Here is a 16,301-nt window from a genome sequence, read left to right on the forward strand (position 1 = left end):
GGCCTTAATTTTTGTTATTTTAGTAGAAACAGTGTTTCACCATTTTGGCCAGGCTGCTCTTGAACTCCTGACTTCAGATGATCTTCCTGCCTTGGCCTCCCAAAGTGCTGGGATTACAGGCATGAACCACCATGCCCAGCCAATAGATAGTTTTAACAGTATATATCACCCCCAATTAAATAGAGCCAAGTCCTAATTTAGGAATACCTGTCTTAAGTCACATCTGACAATTGTGGAGATGAAAGGGCGGGGTTGAGCCTTCACCCTGAGCCCCTGCAGCCAGAAATGTTTCTATACTCCTAGCCAGAGACGCTGCTCCTGTGGGGAGGTGAGCAAGTCATACTCACGAGGCTCCCTGCCCTTTTCTCTCCTCAAGGTGTGTGGCAGGTGTGGGTGGGAGTCGCTAGGGAAGGAGAAGGGGGAAGGAGAGTGGACAAAGGGAACACGAGACAAAGGCACTGTCCTGACCTGTTTCCGTTGCTCTAACAAACTACCTGAGACTGGGTAATTAATCAGTAATAGAAATTTATTTCTCACAGTTCTGGAGGCTGGGATGTCCAAAATCAAGCTGCTGGCAGGTTTTGTGTCTGATGAGGGCCCCAGTCTCTGCTTCCGAGACGGTCCCTTGAATGCTGCGTCCTCACATGGCATAAGGGACAGAAGGTGGAAGGGAAAAAGGGCCTCAGCTAGTTCACTCCAGCACCTTTACAGGGCACCACTCATGAGGGCACGGTCCTCATGACTTAATCACTTTCCAGAAGGCGACACCTCTTAATACTACCACAATGGTGATTAAGTTCCAGCATGAATTTTGGAGGGAACACATTCAGGTATATAGCACTAAATTTTCCTGTTGTCAAACCTCTAGAAACCCTGTTTAACAACAGCCTCAACTCCCAGAACGGCCGACAAAGTCTGATTCGGTGAGGTAGCTCATACCCGTGTTTCTCAAACTGGAACCATGGGCCCTTAGTATCCTTCAAGATGTTTATAAGCAATAAACAATGTTAAAAAAAAAAAAATCACATGGGGGGATGGGCTTCCACAGACAATTAAACTTGGAAATACTAAGTTAAATAAAGTTCAACAATCTTATTTACTGCAGGACCTCTCTCAGGTTCTTCAATATAATAATTTGTCTGTGAATCACCAAGACAGAGGTATAATATTTAGGAATTTTTTTCAGTGTTTTATTTTGTTGTTGTTGTTGTTTTTGAGACAGAGTCTGGCTCTGTTGCCCAGGCTGGAGTGTCGTGGCATAATCTGAGCTCACTGCAACCTCTGCCTCCCAGGCTCAAGTGATCCCCCAAACCTCAGTCTCCCGAGTAGCTGGGACTACAGCATGCGCCACCATGCCCAGCTAATTTTTGTATCTTTAGTGGAGACAGGGTTTTGCCATGTTGGCCAGGCTGGTCTCAAATGCCTGGGCTCAAGCAATCTGCCCACCTCGGCCTCCCAAAGTGCTGGCATTGCAGGCATGAGCCACCTCGCCTGGCCCTGGGAGTTTTTAAGAAACAAACTTTTTTTTTCTTTTTTTTCTTTTTTTTGAGACAAGGTCTGGCTCTACTGCCCAGGCTAGAGTTCAGTGGCGCAATCTTGGTGCACTGCAACCTCTGCCTCCCTGCAATCTCTGCCTCCCAGGCTCAAGCCATCCTCCCAACTCAGCCTCCAGAGTGGCTGGGACTACAGGCACGTGCCACCACGCCCAGCTAAAGTTGCAGGAGTATTGTGCAGAACACTAAACCACAGTGCTAATAATGCCCTACTGATTTAAAAAAACAAAACAAAACCTAGTGCTAATTATACTGTTAATCACATACTGTGTTTGAGTGTTGTGCACGTTGAAGAAGGTGTTTAGGCAAGTCTGAAACTATGGTGTGTAAGTATAAATGTCTTGTGTACATCCTCCCCCAGGACACAGCTTCAAATGTACATATAAAAACTTTTTTCTTATGGACTATTTCGAACACACACAGAAGTGGAGAGCACAGTGCAATGAGCTCCCCACTTCGGCAGGCATTGGACCTGCCAACCTTGGCTCAGCTGCTCTCCCCACCCCCTACTCCTGCCAACTGGGTTATTTTGAAGCAAATCTCAGACATCATTTTATTTCATCTATAAATATTTGAAGGTGTATCTCTAAAAAGGATACAAATTCTCTTTGTATAACCATAACACCACACCAACAAATTTTGAAATAACTGAAATAATTTTAAATATTTATCTGCAAGTGAAATTGTCAAATAGGCAACAGTCAAAAGTTTATTGAGCACTTACGATGTGCCAGGATAAAAGCTTTATCGGCTTACTTTCTTTCATTATTTATTTATTTGAGATGGAGTTTTGCTCTTGTTGCCCAGGCTGGAGTGCAATGGCGCGATCTCCGCTCACTGCAACCTCTGCCTCCCGGGTTCAAGCGATTCTCCTGTATGCCTCCCTAGTAGCTGGGATTACAGGTGCCCGCCACCATGCCCGGCTAATTTTTTGTATTTTTGGTAAAGATGGGGTTTCACTATGTTGGCCAGGCTGGTCTCGAACTGCTGACCTCAGGCGATCCACCGGCCTCAGCCTCCCAAAGTGCTGGAGGGAGGTGTGGAGGGAGGGGCGTGGGCGGGAACCCTGGCTGGGCCCTGCACTCGCGGGCCAGCGCCAGTTCCGGGTAGGCGTGGACTCAGCGGGGGCCTCACTCAGAGCAACCGGCCGGCACCGCCGGCCCGGGCAGTGAGGGGCTTAGCACCCAGGCCACCAGCTGCAGAGGGTGTGCCAAGGGCTGAGGAGTGCGGGAGCATGGCGCGGGACTGGCGGGCAGCTCCGCCTGCAGCCCCAGTGCGGGCGGGATCCACTAGGTGAAGCCAGCTGGGCTCCTGTGTCTAGTAGGGACTTGGAGAACCTTTATGTCTAGCTAAGGGATTGTAAATATACCAATCAGCACCCTGTGTCTAGCTCAAGGTTTGTAAATATACCAATCAGTATTCTGCATGTAGTTAACCTAGTGGGGACTTGGAGAACTTTTTTGTCTAGTACTCTGTGTCTAGCTAAAGGATTGTAAACGCACCAATCAGCACTCTTGTGTCTAGCTCAGGGTTTGTAAATACACCAAACAGTGCTCTGTGTCTAGCTAATATAGTGCGAACTTGGAGAACTTTTATGTCTAGCTAGAGGATTGTAAAGGCACCAATCAGCACTCTGTGTCTAGTTCGGAGATTGTAAAAGCACCAATCAGCACCCTGTCAAAACGGACCAATCAGCTCTCTGTAAAATGAACCAATCAGCTCTCTGTAAAATGAACCAATCAGCTCTCTGTAAAATGGACCAATCAGCTCTCTGTAAAACTGACCAATCAGCAGGATGTGGGTGGGGCCAGATAAGGCAATAAAAGCAGGCTGCCAGCGCCAATCAGCTGCAACTTGCTGTTATTACTTTAAGTGGTGTGAAGGCTTTGTTGTTTCTAGTTGTTTACAGTAAATCTTGCTGTTGCTCGCTTTTTTGTGCCTGCGTGGCATTTGTGAGCTGTTCATACTCACAGTGAAGGTTTGCAGCTTAGCTCTTTAAGCTAGCGGGACCACGAACCCATCGGAAGGAAGAAGCTGGGCACAGCTGAAGGAACACANTAAATACACCAAACAGTGCTCTGTGTCTAGCTAATATAGTGCGAACTTGGAGAACTTTTATGTCTAGCTAGAGGATTGTAAAGGCACCAATCAGCACTCTGTGTCTAGTTCGGAGATTGTAAAAGCACCAATCAGCACCCTGTCAAAACGGACCAATCAGCTCTCTGTAAAATGAACCAATCAGCTCTCTGTAAAATGAACCAATCAGCTCTCTGTAAAATGGACCAATCAGCTCTCTGTAAAACTGACCAATCAGCAGGATGTGGGTGGGGCCAGATAAGGCAATAAAAGCAGGCTGCCAGCGCCAATCAGCTGCAACTTGCTGTTATTACTTTAAGTGGTGTGAAGGCTTTGTTGTTTCTAGTTGTTTACAGTAAATCTTGCTGTTGCTCGCTTTTTTGTGCCTGCGTGGCATTTGTGAGCTGTTCATACTCACAGTGAAGGTTTGCAGCTTAGCTCTTTAAGCTAGCGGGACCACGAACCCATCGGAAGGAAGAAGCTGGGCACAGCTGAAGGAACACACCCGAAGGTATGGTCTTTAAGAATCCTAGCACTCACTGCAAGGGTCCATGGCTTCATTCTTGAAGTCAGCGGGACCCAAGAACCCACGAATTTGGGACATACTTGGACCACGGACTCTAAGGCAGTCCGCTTGTCAGGTGGGTGCTGGTCATGCTGATGGCGGCCACAGTCAATGTGTGGCTGCAGCCGAGTCACTGTCCTTGAGGGACTTGTTTCTCCTTCCTCCCATGGGCTCTGTACGCCTTGTGGTTTGGCTGTGACTCCTGTGATTCCTGCCAGGGGGCCGATGCGGTGGTCCTCAGCTGCATAACCATGTTGACAAGGTCCCCAGCCAGACCTCCAACTACTGTGTAATGGGGCCTACTGTACGGAAGTTTTGGGGGTAGCTCTATTTTCACTCCTGTCAGAGATGGTGATTACTGTGGGTATCCTGAGGGCAGGGGCCACTGCAGCTTATCGTTTCTGAGGTCACCCCACCCCCTCCCACGCAAGAGGCTCATTTGGGTGCTCCCTAAAAATCTGTCCAGTGAATGACTCAACTCCAGCTACCACTTAGCTTAACCATGGGGTATCAAATGTCCTTCAAAATGGTTACCTCCGGACGGGTGTGGGAACCACCTCCTCCCAGATCCTTACTAAGACAAATCACAGGTATTAGAAACGCATGAACTTGGCCGGGTGTGGTGGTTCACACCTGTAATGCCAGCATTTTGAGAGGCTGAGGCAAGTGGGTCATCTGAGGTCAGGAGTTCAAGAGCAGCCTGGGCAATATGGCGAAACCCTGTCTCTACTAAAAATGCAAAATTAGCCAGGCAGGGCGACAGGCGCCTGTTAATCCCAGCTACGTGGGAGGCTGAGGCAGGAAAACCCGGGAGGCAGAGGTTGCGGTGAGCCAGATTGTGCCACTGCACTCCAGCTTGAGTGACAAAATGAGACTCTGTCTCCCCCCGCCAAAAAAAAAACTCATAAACTTGTGAGAAGAAAAGGAAACCTGCTCTAAATGACTTAAGGGAAAAGTTCATTTGTCGGGGTACACAGATGAGCTCCAGGAGAGATTCCTGGACCACACGAGAGGCAGGGAATTCTCAGGGGTCTGTCCCCTCCAGCTCTTCAGACTCGGGTGCTTGTGGCCTCTCCCTTCAGCTTCTGTTGCCTTGCCTACTTCCTGTGCAAGGTTCTAAGACGTCGTCAATTGGAGTGGCCTGGGTGACGAACAAGCAGAGGCAGGTGGGAGAGGTCCGTGCCTCTCAGCTCACCTCCACACAGATGCGGTGAGGGGCACTGGGTAAGTGTTTACGGTCCCAGCACAGCGATAACGTGAAAATAATATTTGAAAAAGACCATCTTGACAACTGTTTTGAATCTTAGTCTGGCCTTGCGGGGTCTTAAGGTTAGTGGTTTTTAAAGCCAGGCTTTGTTTCATAAAGCGAGCTTTAACAATCTTTACATATCTATTGGGATGTGTTTACCTTTGTTCTCCAGCAAAGCTCACAGGCAGATGCTCTTTGTAAAGCATCTTTCTTGCTTCCCCTCTGCTGGGGAATTCCAATGGGTAATTAGCAGAAGGAGGTCACGTGACCCATTGAAAGGCAGTCTGCTGTCCTTTAGAAAGATGTGTCAAACATGTACTCTGTCTGGAGATGCTGTAGTGAAATTCATTTCATGGTGGGGATAGCACCAGGAAATCATTCCATGCAGAACAGCAGGGAGCGAGCAGCTGTTCTAGTACGTTTTTACCAAAGAATAATATGAACCATGAGGACAAATGAAGGTTTATCTTACCCAAAATTAACCAATGCTATCGTTTTAAACTGCTTTTGAAAAATAATTATTTCATGCTTGTAAAAAGCTTTAAAATAGTATTTACACAAATCCAAAGTAATTGACTTAGTGTGCCTTTTCTCATTCTTTTGGAAAATTATTTAGTAAATTGGGGTAAGATTTATAATTTTGCTCATAGTTATGATTTGGAAAAGTGTCTGTCTTACATGATGGCTTTAATAAGATGACTTATTAAAGTACTACTAATCATCTGCAGAAAAGGAAACCACTTTTCATTTAGTTTTGCTTGGTTTTCCATGAGACTTCCAGAAAATCCCACTTTTAATGCAACAAAAGAATTCAAATGCATTACTTTGCAAATTACAATTTACAAGCATTCTGTGACGAGTGAAGGCTGTTTCATTTCATTCCACACATTCTCAGAGTTCCTCTGCAGATAATGCTATTTGTTATACCTTATGTGGCCAGCATCTCTCTGCAAAAAGGGAAACAGGAAAACTGCATTGGGGAAAAAAACACAGCAATGGGATATCGTCATGGTCCTCTTAATCATGGATTTTAGATAAAGAAATGACAGAGAAGTGTTTTATATTTGGAGTTAGGTTTTCTCATTACATACATTGTCCTGAATGCAATGTTCCCATTGATTTCAACTGGGGTAAAAGCCAGATACTCAAAAGGTGAGCGTAGACCAAGGAAAATTGCAACATATGATAGTGATTTGGAATCTCTCCAATGAGACTGTTTTGCTCTAGTATAGTTTGAAAGTCTCCATAGCTTACTGGTTTAGAGTCCAGGGATCTTAAGGAGTCTCTTCCAGGCTAAATGGAACATGCAGTTGTCTGTTCTCTGTAATACTGTGTCTGTGCAGATGCAGCTACATTGTGCATTCTGGACCAAATCCACTATGCTCATTAGCTTTATTTAAAAATACATCTATTGCCTGAAGACACCTGGGTACATCCACAGAAAGTGAATAATTGCAAGAATTGAATGAAATTAAGCACTCTAGATCAGAGATGGTTTTGTGCAAGGAGAAGGCACAGCTGGTGCCCTTTTAGAAGGTGAAATGAGACTAATTAGATAAGCTAGAAACCAATTAGATGGAAGTAGGTAAAAGAAGTTACTGTTTAGATAAAAGAGATGTGGTTCTCTAGCTTTGTGTATATAACGTGACATAAAACTGGAATTCTACTTGATATAAACCTTAAAATTTATTTTCCTTGTCCTGGTTTAGATATTAGAGCAAAGATGCTCAACCTGGAGATAGAGACTAGATTTTCAGGTACAAGACAGCACATACATGGGTCTAGCAGTCTCCTCAGTGAACACCATAGAATGAAGTTTTTTGTGATGTCACTTCCAGTTAAACATTCTTTGAAAAGAAAATGGATTTTATACCTAATTTCTACTGAGCGAATTATGTGGCTATGTGGTCAACTCAACTGAAAGCCTTAATTATGCTGCTAGTAATGGAGTTGTGTGCAGAGGTAAATGTCCTTTGCACATTAGGAAGACATACAATGGGAATAAATCTTCTGAGAGTGTCACTGTATTAGCATGAAACTACTCAGAGTGATCTATAAGATGGCTGGTCAAACTAGGGACACCAGCTGTCACCTGTAATAGATGAAATTAATAGGCTCTTTGGGTGGAGGGTGTAAAATTGACCACATGGCCTCATTTCTAGAGTCTTCTAATCAAGCCTCAAGAGCTCTGAGCCGAGGTAAGATGATGTTTGCTTCTCATAGCATTTAACATTCAATGCAATAGCTAGCAAAGAGACCACTGGTCAACCAGATGATCATGGTGTCCCCATTGTATTTCCAAGGTCTGTTCCAGTGCCTGGTACTGGTTGATGCTCAGTAAATGTGCAAATATTATGGTACCAGCAGTGACATAATAAGGTCCTAAATAACAGCAGGCTCTTCCCTTGGTTATTTCCAGTCTGTGGACATGAGCAGGCATCTTGGGAAGTTTCCTGGGTGGAAGGAGCTGCTGCAGGACCAGTATGAGAAGGGGAAGGAACCATATTTCCCCCAGCCACTGAGAAGGAGCTGCCTGTCCCACTGCAGGAGGACAGGACTTAGCACTCAGGGCAAAGCAAATCAGATGAAGGAACCTCACAGGGCTCCCCCTCCCAGTCCAAAGGGATGTGTTACCTCTTGTAGAGACGGGCTGACCTGCAGAGTGAGGCCTTGGAGAGCCCTGCCATATCGCCTCACCTCATCGCTTCATCTTTTTTTCCTGTGGGGTCTTCGTCGTGGTTGTCATTCAGCAGTCTCCCAACTCTTGCTGTTCACATAGTTGGCCTCCCATCCTGATATGGATGCTCTTAAGGCACCAGGTGAGGTTACCCCCAGCCCCTGGCTTGAGAGAGGATGATATGGAGTCAACTGTCCTCTACTGGGTGGCATTTTAAAGCAGCCAGCCCTGAACAAGGAAACTCAGCTGAGAAGATAAATAGGGCTAACAGTGGCCCCATTCACTTGTTGATTACATCATTCCCACTCACTACTATCCCACCCCTACGCTCCAAATGCCCCAGGCTTCAGGACTAGGCTGATTCATGAGGCAGTGCCCCAAAGGAGTGTCAGATGCCATCCCGGGTCAGCTCCAGTGACCTGGTTGAACTTCAGGGTCCAGGTTCTGAATGTCCTGCTCGCTCTCTGGAACTGACGTTGGAGCTTCACCCTGGTGATGGTGTTCCCGTGGAAGGGAGGATGCTGGCCCTGGAGATCTCTGGTGGGCCCCAGCAGCTACCTTCCAGGGCTGGCACGTGGGAGGCAGTCGGCAGTTGTTTCCTTTGTTGAATCGATCTCTTTCCTGCTTCCAGAAGTACTTCTCAAACGTGTGTGTTGTGTGTGCGTATGTTTTGGGGACAGACTTTTTAAAAAACTGCAGTAAAATACATATAACATAAAATTTACCATTTTAACAGTAAGTACACAATTCAGTGGTGTGGTATTAAGTACATTCGCATTGTTTTGCAACCATCAGCATCTATTTCCAGAACTTTCCATCTTCCCAAACTGAAACTCTGCCCCCATTAAAACACTAACCCCCCAGCTCCTGGCAACCCCCATTCTACTTTGTCTCTATGAATTTGACTTCTAGAGACCTCATGTAAGTGGAATCATGCTTTTCTGTGCGCTTTATTTGTTAGTATGTTTTCAGTGTATCCGTGTTGTAGCATGTATCCGAATTTCATTCCTTTCTAAGGGTAAATAATGTTCTAGTGTATGTATACGTACCACATTTTGTTTATCCATTCGTCTGCCCGTAGACACTTGGGTTACTTCTACCTTTCGGCTATTGTGAATAATGCTGCTATGAGTATTGCTGTACATACTTGTTTTCATTCCTGCTTTCAATTCTTTTCGGGTATACACTCAGAAGTGGGACTGGCTAATCATAAGGTAATTCTATGTTTAATTTTTGAGGAACGGCCATACTCTTTTCCCTAGCAGCTGCACCACTTTAATATTATATATATATTTTTGAGATGGCGTCTCACCTTGTCGCCCAGGCTGGAGTGCAGTGGCGCAATCTTGGCTCACTGCAATCTCTGCCTCCCAGGTTCAAGCGATTCTTGTGCCTCAGTCTCCCAAGCAGCTGGGATTACAGGCACCTGCCACCATGTCCGGCTTTTTTTTTTTTTTTTTTTTTTTTTTTTTTTTTTTTTTTTTTTTTTTTTTTTTTTTTGTATTTTTAGTGGAGACGGGGTTTCACCGTGTTGTCCAGGCTGGTCTCGAACTCCAGACCTCAGGTTATCTGACCGCCCCGGCCTCCCAAAGTGTGGGGATTACAGGCGTGGGCCACTGCCCTGGGCCAGCTGCACCACTTTAAATTCCCACGAGCAGTGAACAAGGGTTCCAATTTCTCTACATCCTCACCAACACTCGTTAGTTTCTATGTTTTAAATAATAGCCATCCTCTTGGGTATGGTTTTTATTTGCGTTTCCTAATAATTAATGATGTTGAGCATCTTTTCATGTGCTTAGTAGGCATTTATGTATCTTCTTTGGAGAAATATCTATCCAAGTCCTTTGCCCATTTGTAAACTGGGCGGTTTGGTTTTTGTTGTTGCTAAGTCGGCAAATGTGTTTTTGATCTAGATTGAGAAATCCTTACCCAGAGACTCTGAAGCAGTTAGCAGCCACAGTAAAGGCTGCATGACTGAGCTCTGACTACGCCACAGCCTTGCAAGTGAATGCCACTTAATACAATAACCACACAGTTCCCCAAAAAGGAGATGAGTTTGGAGAGGGCCAGCAGCTCCATGTTACACAGCAATGACACTGACATAAATGGCTCTTGAGGGCAAGGACTTGCAGGGTCTGGCTGCAGATATGGGGACTCACGTTGAGGTGGCACTGCTCACCTGGAGCGGCACACTGGAGTCACCTGGGACCAGCCTCCTGGAAGTCCCCATGCACCCGTCAGAAATTCTGAGCTCGGAGATTTTTCAAAACTCCTAGGTCCAGTGGTTTGTGGCAACGGCGGGCACGTTAGCATCACCCAGGGAGCCTGAAAAAGCAGGTTGGCCCAGCCTGCCCTCGCCCAGACCAATTCATCAGAACCTCTTGGGGCTGGGGTGGGGAGCGGGAGCCAGGTATCAGTATTTTTGAAAACTGCCTGAGAACTCCAATGCGCAAGTCAGTCAAGGACCCCCACGAACTCAACACCGCGACCAGATTGGAAAAGGTGTAAGTAAGTTGGTGCTTGTTGTTCGCGTGCCTGTTTGATCGGTTGGTTCGGAGGTGGGACGGGCGCTGGATGCGAGCGGGAGACGGCTCCAGCCCACACCGCAGGATGCAGGGCGGGGTTCGCTCATTCTCTGTGGGGCGAGGGGGTTGGGGTGCTGTGGCCTGCCGGGCTCGCCGCACGGCCTCGCGCACCCGGGCTCGGGCCTGGAGGACTGGGTTTCCGCCCCGCGCCCCGCGCGCCCTTTTCTAAAGTAAACACCGAGGAGCGGCGGTGGCAGGACCGGTGCAACCTAGCGCCGCTCACGGCCGCCGCTCGCTGCCAGCCTCGGTGCTGCAGGCCCGGGACCGAGCCATGGCCGAGGGGGTGCCGGCCTCGCCGTCGAGCCTCGGGGACAGGCGGGGCCCGCACAGCGGCGTCATCCGGTGGTGAGCCGCCAGGTCCCTGGGACGCTCGGATGGAGGAGGTGGGGCCGGGGAGGGGAAGCGTGGTTCCCGTTACGGCTGCCCTCGGGACGCCAGGTGAAAGCCGGGTGTTAGGAGCGGCCCCAGGCCCAGCGCGGAGGGACCTCCCATGCACGCACACGCGTAAAAGCCCCGGGTCCGAGTCGGCAATGGGGTCGGGCTTCCCATCTGTGGGTTCCCCGTTGTCACCCTTCCCGCGGAAAGCCATTCGGTCTGCCCCGCGGGGACCCATTGGTTGGACCGTACTTTCCTGTACATCCAAAAGCGCCTGGGCATTGGCCAGAGGAGGAAAAGCTTTCTCTCCCTAGATCCAGGATGAGATGTTTCCTCAGTTAAAGCTAAGGAGTTTTTAGCTTTCCACATTGCATTCCACATTGTGAAATTCACTTCTAGCTATTTAAGTCGAAGCAGGGAAAAAGGGAAAGAAAAACATCCTTAGCCCTTGGGACTGAGTTTGCAGATCTTAAATAGGAAAATAATTGAAACCAGTTCTAGGACCTTTAGTTTTACAAGGTGAGTAGCTGTTATGTAACAGTACATTTTTCTGTTTTTAAGTTTCAACGCATATTTCTCAGGGAAGACTTTTGAAAGTCATGTGAGTGAAACAAAAAGAAGGGTGTGTTTGTGATTATAACCCTGGCAGGCCTAAACAGTTACCATTTTCCTCCAAAAGAACATTTTTGATTTGTCTTATCTTCAATGAGATTTAAAAAAAAAGAACGAATGAACACTGAAGCACACAGCGTTTTTCAGGGTTACACAGCTGGGCTGGGTTTCTGCTACACTTACTGACCCCAGGCCCTCATGCATCGTTCTTCTTAGAAGAAAGGACTCAGGATGCCTTTCAATGACTTCCGGTAGCCATTTAGTAAATTAGAGATTCCAGGGTTTAAATTATGCTCCAGAAACTTGAAAGAATGATGAGACTGATTTTTAAAAATACCTGAACATCCTCCTAAGACCGTTTGTGAACTCACTTCAAATGGTAACCAGGGGGCCTATGATGGTCTAGACCAAGCTTGTCCAACCCTCAGCCTAAGGGCCGCATAAGGCCCAACACAAATTTATAAACTTTCTTTTCGTTTTTTTTTTGTGTGTGATGGAGTCTTGCTCCGTTGGCCAGTCTGGAGTGCAGTGGCATGATCTTGGTTCACTGTGACCTCCTCCTCCTGAGTTCAAGTGATTCTCCTGCCTTATCCTTCCGTAGTAGCTGGGATTACAGGCCTGTGCCATCATGCCCTGCTAATTTTTGTATTTTTGTTAAAGACAAGGTTTCACCATGTTAGCCAGGCTGGTCTGGAAGTCCTGACCTCAAGTGATCTGCCTGCCTCGGCCTCCCAAAGTGCTGGGATTACAGGTGTGAGCAACCATGCTGGGCCTTCATAAACTTTCTTAAAACCCTGAGACTTGTTTGTTTTGGCTTATCAGCTATCATTAGTGTTTTTTATATGTGACCCAAGACAGTTCTTCCAGTGTAGCCCAGGGTAGAAAAGATTGGACACTCCTGGTGTAGACCGTTTTAGCAGAGTGTGACTTATTCAAGTCCCATGTTACAAGTTATTATCCCTATAGGCCCCTCTTCAAGGTTGGGGAGGTGGAGGCAATGAAAATAAGGGAGGGGTCACCGTTTCATTGGGGAGGGCTGTTCTTTAGACTCCAGTTGATGAGGTAGTATGTTTAACAGATCGTTGAGGCCAGCTGTGGTGGCTCAGGCCAGTAATCCCAGCACTTTGGGAGGCTGAGGCAGGTGGGTCACTTGAGCTCAGGAGTTTGAGACCAGCCTGGCTAACATGGCGGAAACCTCTCTCCACTAAAAATAGAAAAATTAGCTGGGTGTGATGGCAGGCACCTGTAAATCCCAGCTACTCTAAGGCTGAGGCAGGAGAATCACTTGAACCTGGGACCTGAAGGTTGTAGTGAACCAGGATTACGCCATTCCGCTCCAGTGTGGGCAACAAGAGTGAAACTCCATCTCCAACAACAAAAAAAAACACCCAAAACAGATGGTTGGCACTAGTGGTTTTAACATCAACATCAAGAACAGCCTCTGGTATTCTAAAGCCTGGAAGATGTTACCAGTGCTGGAGGAGCAGTGGTGGGTAGTGCAGGGCGAGGGGCCTGAGTGCCTGGAGACAACTCTTAGCATCTGAGTGAAAGACCAGGGAGGGGCCCAGCTATTGTCCTGTGGAGGAAACCTGCCATTTTCCACATTACTTCGTTGTCTTGTCTTCTAATCAGTCACTTGTTAGGTCCTCAGCATGTCTTAGAGACATCAGTGCCATTGTCATCCACACTGGATAAATTCTCCCAGGAGAAAGGTCCCAGGAGAGCTTGGTCAAGTCTCGGGGGCCAGAGGTAATAGAAGGTTTCTGTTTCATGGACAGGAAAGACTGCAGAAACGGGGAGAGCTGGGGTTAAAGCTCTGGGGAGCACAAAGAAATGAAGAATAGTGATCTGACTTCCTTGCTGGGGTGCAGACCTAGCAGGTCTGACCCCTGGCTTCAGACCAGGCAAAACTTAAGCATTATCTAATCCCAATGTATGCTGAGCCCTGGCTGTAGACTACATAACTATTTCCGACATAGACTTTTACAAATTTCTGCAGACTCTGTTGAAATTTTAGAAATACAAATGTATTTGGAAAGGTGCAGAATTCATGGTAGCTTTTGATCAGCTGGAACCAAAAGGGACTCTAGTTCCTAGTTTGGGGGGCTCACGAGATTTTCTTTTTTTTTTTTTTTTTGAGATGGAGTCTCGCTGTGTCTCCCAGGCTGGAGTAGAGTGGCACTATCTCAGCTCACTGCAACCTCCACCTCCTGGGTTCAAGCAATTCTCCTACCTCAGTCTCCCGAGTAACTGGGATTACAGGCACACACCACTGCGCTCAGCTAATTTTTCTATTTTTAGCGAAGATGGGGTTTTGCCATGTTGGCCAGACTGGCCTTGAACTCCTGACCTCAGGTGATCTGCCCATCTCAGCCTCCCAAGGTGCTGGGATTACAGGCGTGAGCCACTGTGTCCAGTTGCTCGTGACATTTTTCTTTAAAGAGTACTCAAAATGTGTGAACCACTGGCTAAGTATTTGTGCTGTGAAGTCAGTAATCATCAGATTGTTCATCACTCAAAGTGAGGAGAACATCATGAATGGTCTCAAGATCTTAATCCACCCTGTCTGATGGCAAGACCAGGAAAATAGTGTTATTATGCAGGTAAGCAAGGAATCTAGTGATCTTTATCAAGCAGGCTTTATTCCCAGGTGTATCACCAAAGGCCATTTTGGTAGTAGAGTTTAAAACCCTTAATCAATGTCACCTGCCAGCAGTTCTGCCAGTCCCCTTTCAGTGTATCCTTGGAGCCCCAGGTGGTTGGAAGTCAGGCTCACCTACAGCAGGTATTCTGTGCAGCCACTCTGCCAACGTCAGCATCTTTCTTGCTTCCATTCCAGATTTTGATAGTAGACATAAAAATGATAAGAGCTTCTATGTGCAAGCCAGGGTAGTAGGCATGTCATGTGCTTGTTTTCTAATCACAAAAACTCTCAGATGTCTCAGAGTCAGAATGAAAACCCGGGTCTTTGAGGTTCAAAGCCCGGGGTAAGAGTCATGATCATAATTTCCCATGTGTGTGGACGCTGAAGGCTGAGGCAACTACTGGGTGACAAAGTCCACTTTCAAACTTTCTGCTTGTCCAGTTACTGTATGCTGACTGGCTGCCATTGATTGGTCTCTGTGATTTGGCTTAGAATGTTGGGCAAATGACTACAGACACATGGTCAGAGACCAGAAGAATCTCTTGGAACTGCCAGGACCAAGGCAGCCACACAGATCTCACATCTAAAGGTAGCCCTTTCTTTACATGTGTGGTATAGAAAGGACTCTTGGCCACAGACCTTTACTATCATTCCTATTAAGAGTATTATTTGGCCTTCCTACTCCACTTAGGCAACAGGCAGGCTCGGTAGTATTTTGAAATTGGAGGACAGCAATTCATAGAGACTTAGAAGAAATGAGCGTCTGTCACAGGAAAGAACAATCAGCAAACATGGAAAACTGGAGTTCATTTTAAGGAGTTTGTATTTTTTACACTTCTTTTTTAAGGAGAGCGTTCCATAACTAAATCTGGAGTAACTATGAATAAACAAGTGAGTTTGAATTCAATGCACATCACATTTTGCTGCAGTTTCCCGGATTTAGCCAACAGTTTTCTGGGATACTTCCAATATTGAGTTTTTCATATATCAACAAGTAGTATCTTAACAAAAGAAATATAAGCCAGGTGCAGTGGCTTGTGCCTGTAATCCCAGTACTTTGGAAGGCCAAAGTGGGAGCATTGCTCAACAACAGGAGGTCAACACTAGCTTGGGCAACATAGACCCTGTCTCTACACATTTTTTTTTTTTTTTTTTTTTTTAAAGTATCTGGACATGGTCACACGCCTGTAGTCCTAGCTACTCAGGAAGCTAAGGTAGGAGGATCCCTTGAGCCCAGGAGTTTGAGGATGCAATGAGCTATGATTGCACCACTGTATTCCAGAGGGTGTCTCTCTCTCTCTCTCTTTATATATATATAATATATTTATGTGTATATGTATATATGTGTGTATATGTATATGTGTGTGTGTATATATCTGTATGCGGACTATATATGAATCTGCCACTCCCCCACCCCACCATCCCACCATCCCACCAATGGATATCACCCTGTACTCAACTTTGAGCCAAATAATTGGTGCAGTAGCAGTTGCATTTAAACCATTGTGAAGTATCTGAAGTGTCATGTTCCCACATTGATTTAGGGAAGCATCCCAGAAAAAATCTACTTCCTTGGTGCCTGTGCTGGGTTGGATAACATCCCCCCAAAAAACTCATGTCCACCCGGAACCTCAGAGCGTAACCTTATTTGGAAACAGGATCTTTGTAGATGTAATTAGTTAAATGGAAGTCATCCTGAATTAGGATGGGCTCTAAATCCAATCACTGTTATCTTGATAAGAAAATTCACAGAGATACTAGCCATGTGCGGTGACTCACGCCTGTAATCCCCGCACTTTGGGAGGCTAAGGTGGGTGGATCGCTTGAGCCCAGTTCAAGACCAGCCTGGCCAACACGGCAAAACCTGTCTCTACTAAAAGAATACAAAAAAGAAAAGCAATAAAATTCGCAGAGATAACGGACACACAGGGAGAAGGCCATGTAAGACACAGGCAGGAACTGGAG

At 46.5% G+C, this 16,301-nt stretch overlaps 1 protein-coding gene across 5 annotated transcripts in view; it reads left to right on the top strand.

The window, feature by feature from the left end:
• The first annotated feature begins 3,944 nt into the window (after nt 1-3,944).
• The window catches only part of RFX8 (regulatory factor X8), an 87,285-nt gene continuing 74,928 nt past the window's right edge, over nt 3,945-16,301 (top strand). For 3 of the 5 annotated variants that reach the window (XM_017864990.1, XM_017864993.1, XM_017864994.1), the window contains exon 1: nt 10,896-11,050. In XM_017864990.1, coding sequence (XP_017720479.1) covers nt 10,977-11,050 — 74 coding nt within the window. In that variant the 5' untranslated portion in view covers nt 10,896-10,976. Of the gene's footprint in view, nt 4,141-5,345; nt 5,419-10,895; nt 11,051-16,301 lie in introns of those variants that run through there. The other 2 variants (XM_017864992.1, XM_017864991.1) reach the window with 2 other exon arrangements.

This window comes from Rhinopithecus bieti, unplaced genomic scaffold (genome assembly GCF_001698545.2).
Source record: "Rhinopithecus bieti isolate Rb0 unplaced genomic scaffold, ASM169854v2 scaffold_76666, whole genome shotgun sequence".
Lineage (NCBI taxonomy): Eukaryota > Metazoa > Chordata > Mammalia > Primates > Cercopithecidae > Rhinopithecus > Rhinopithecus bieti.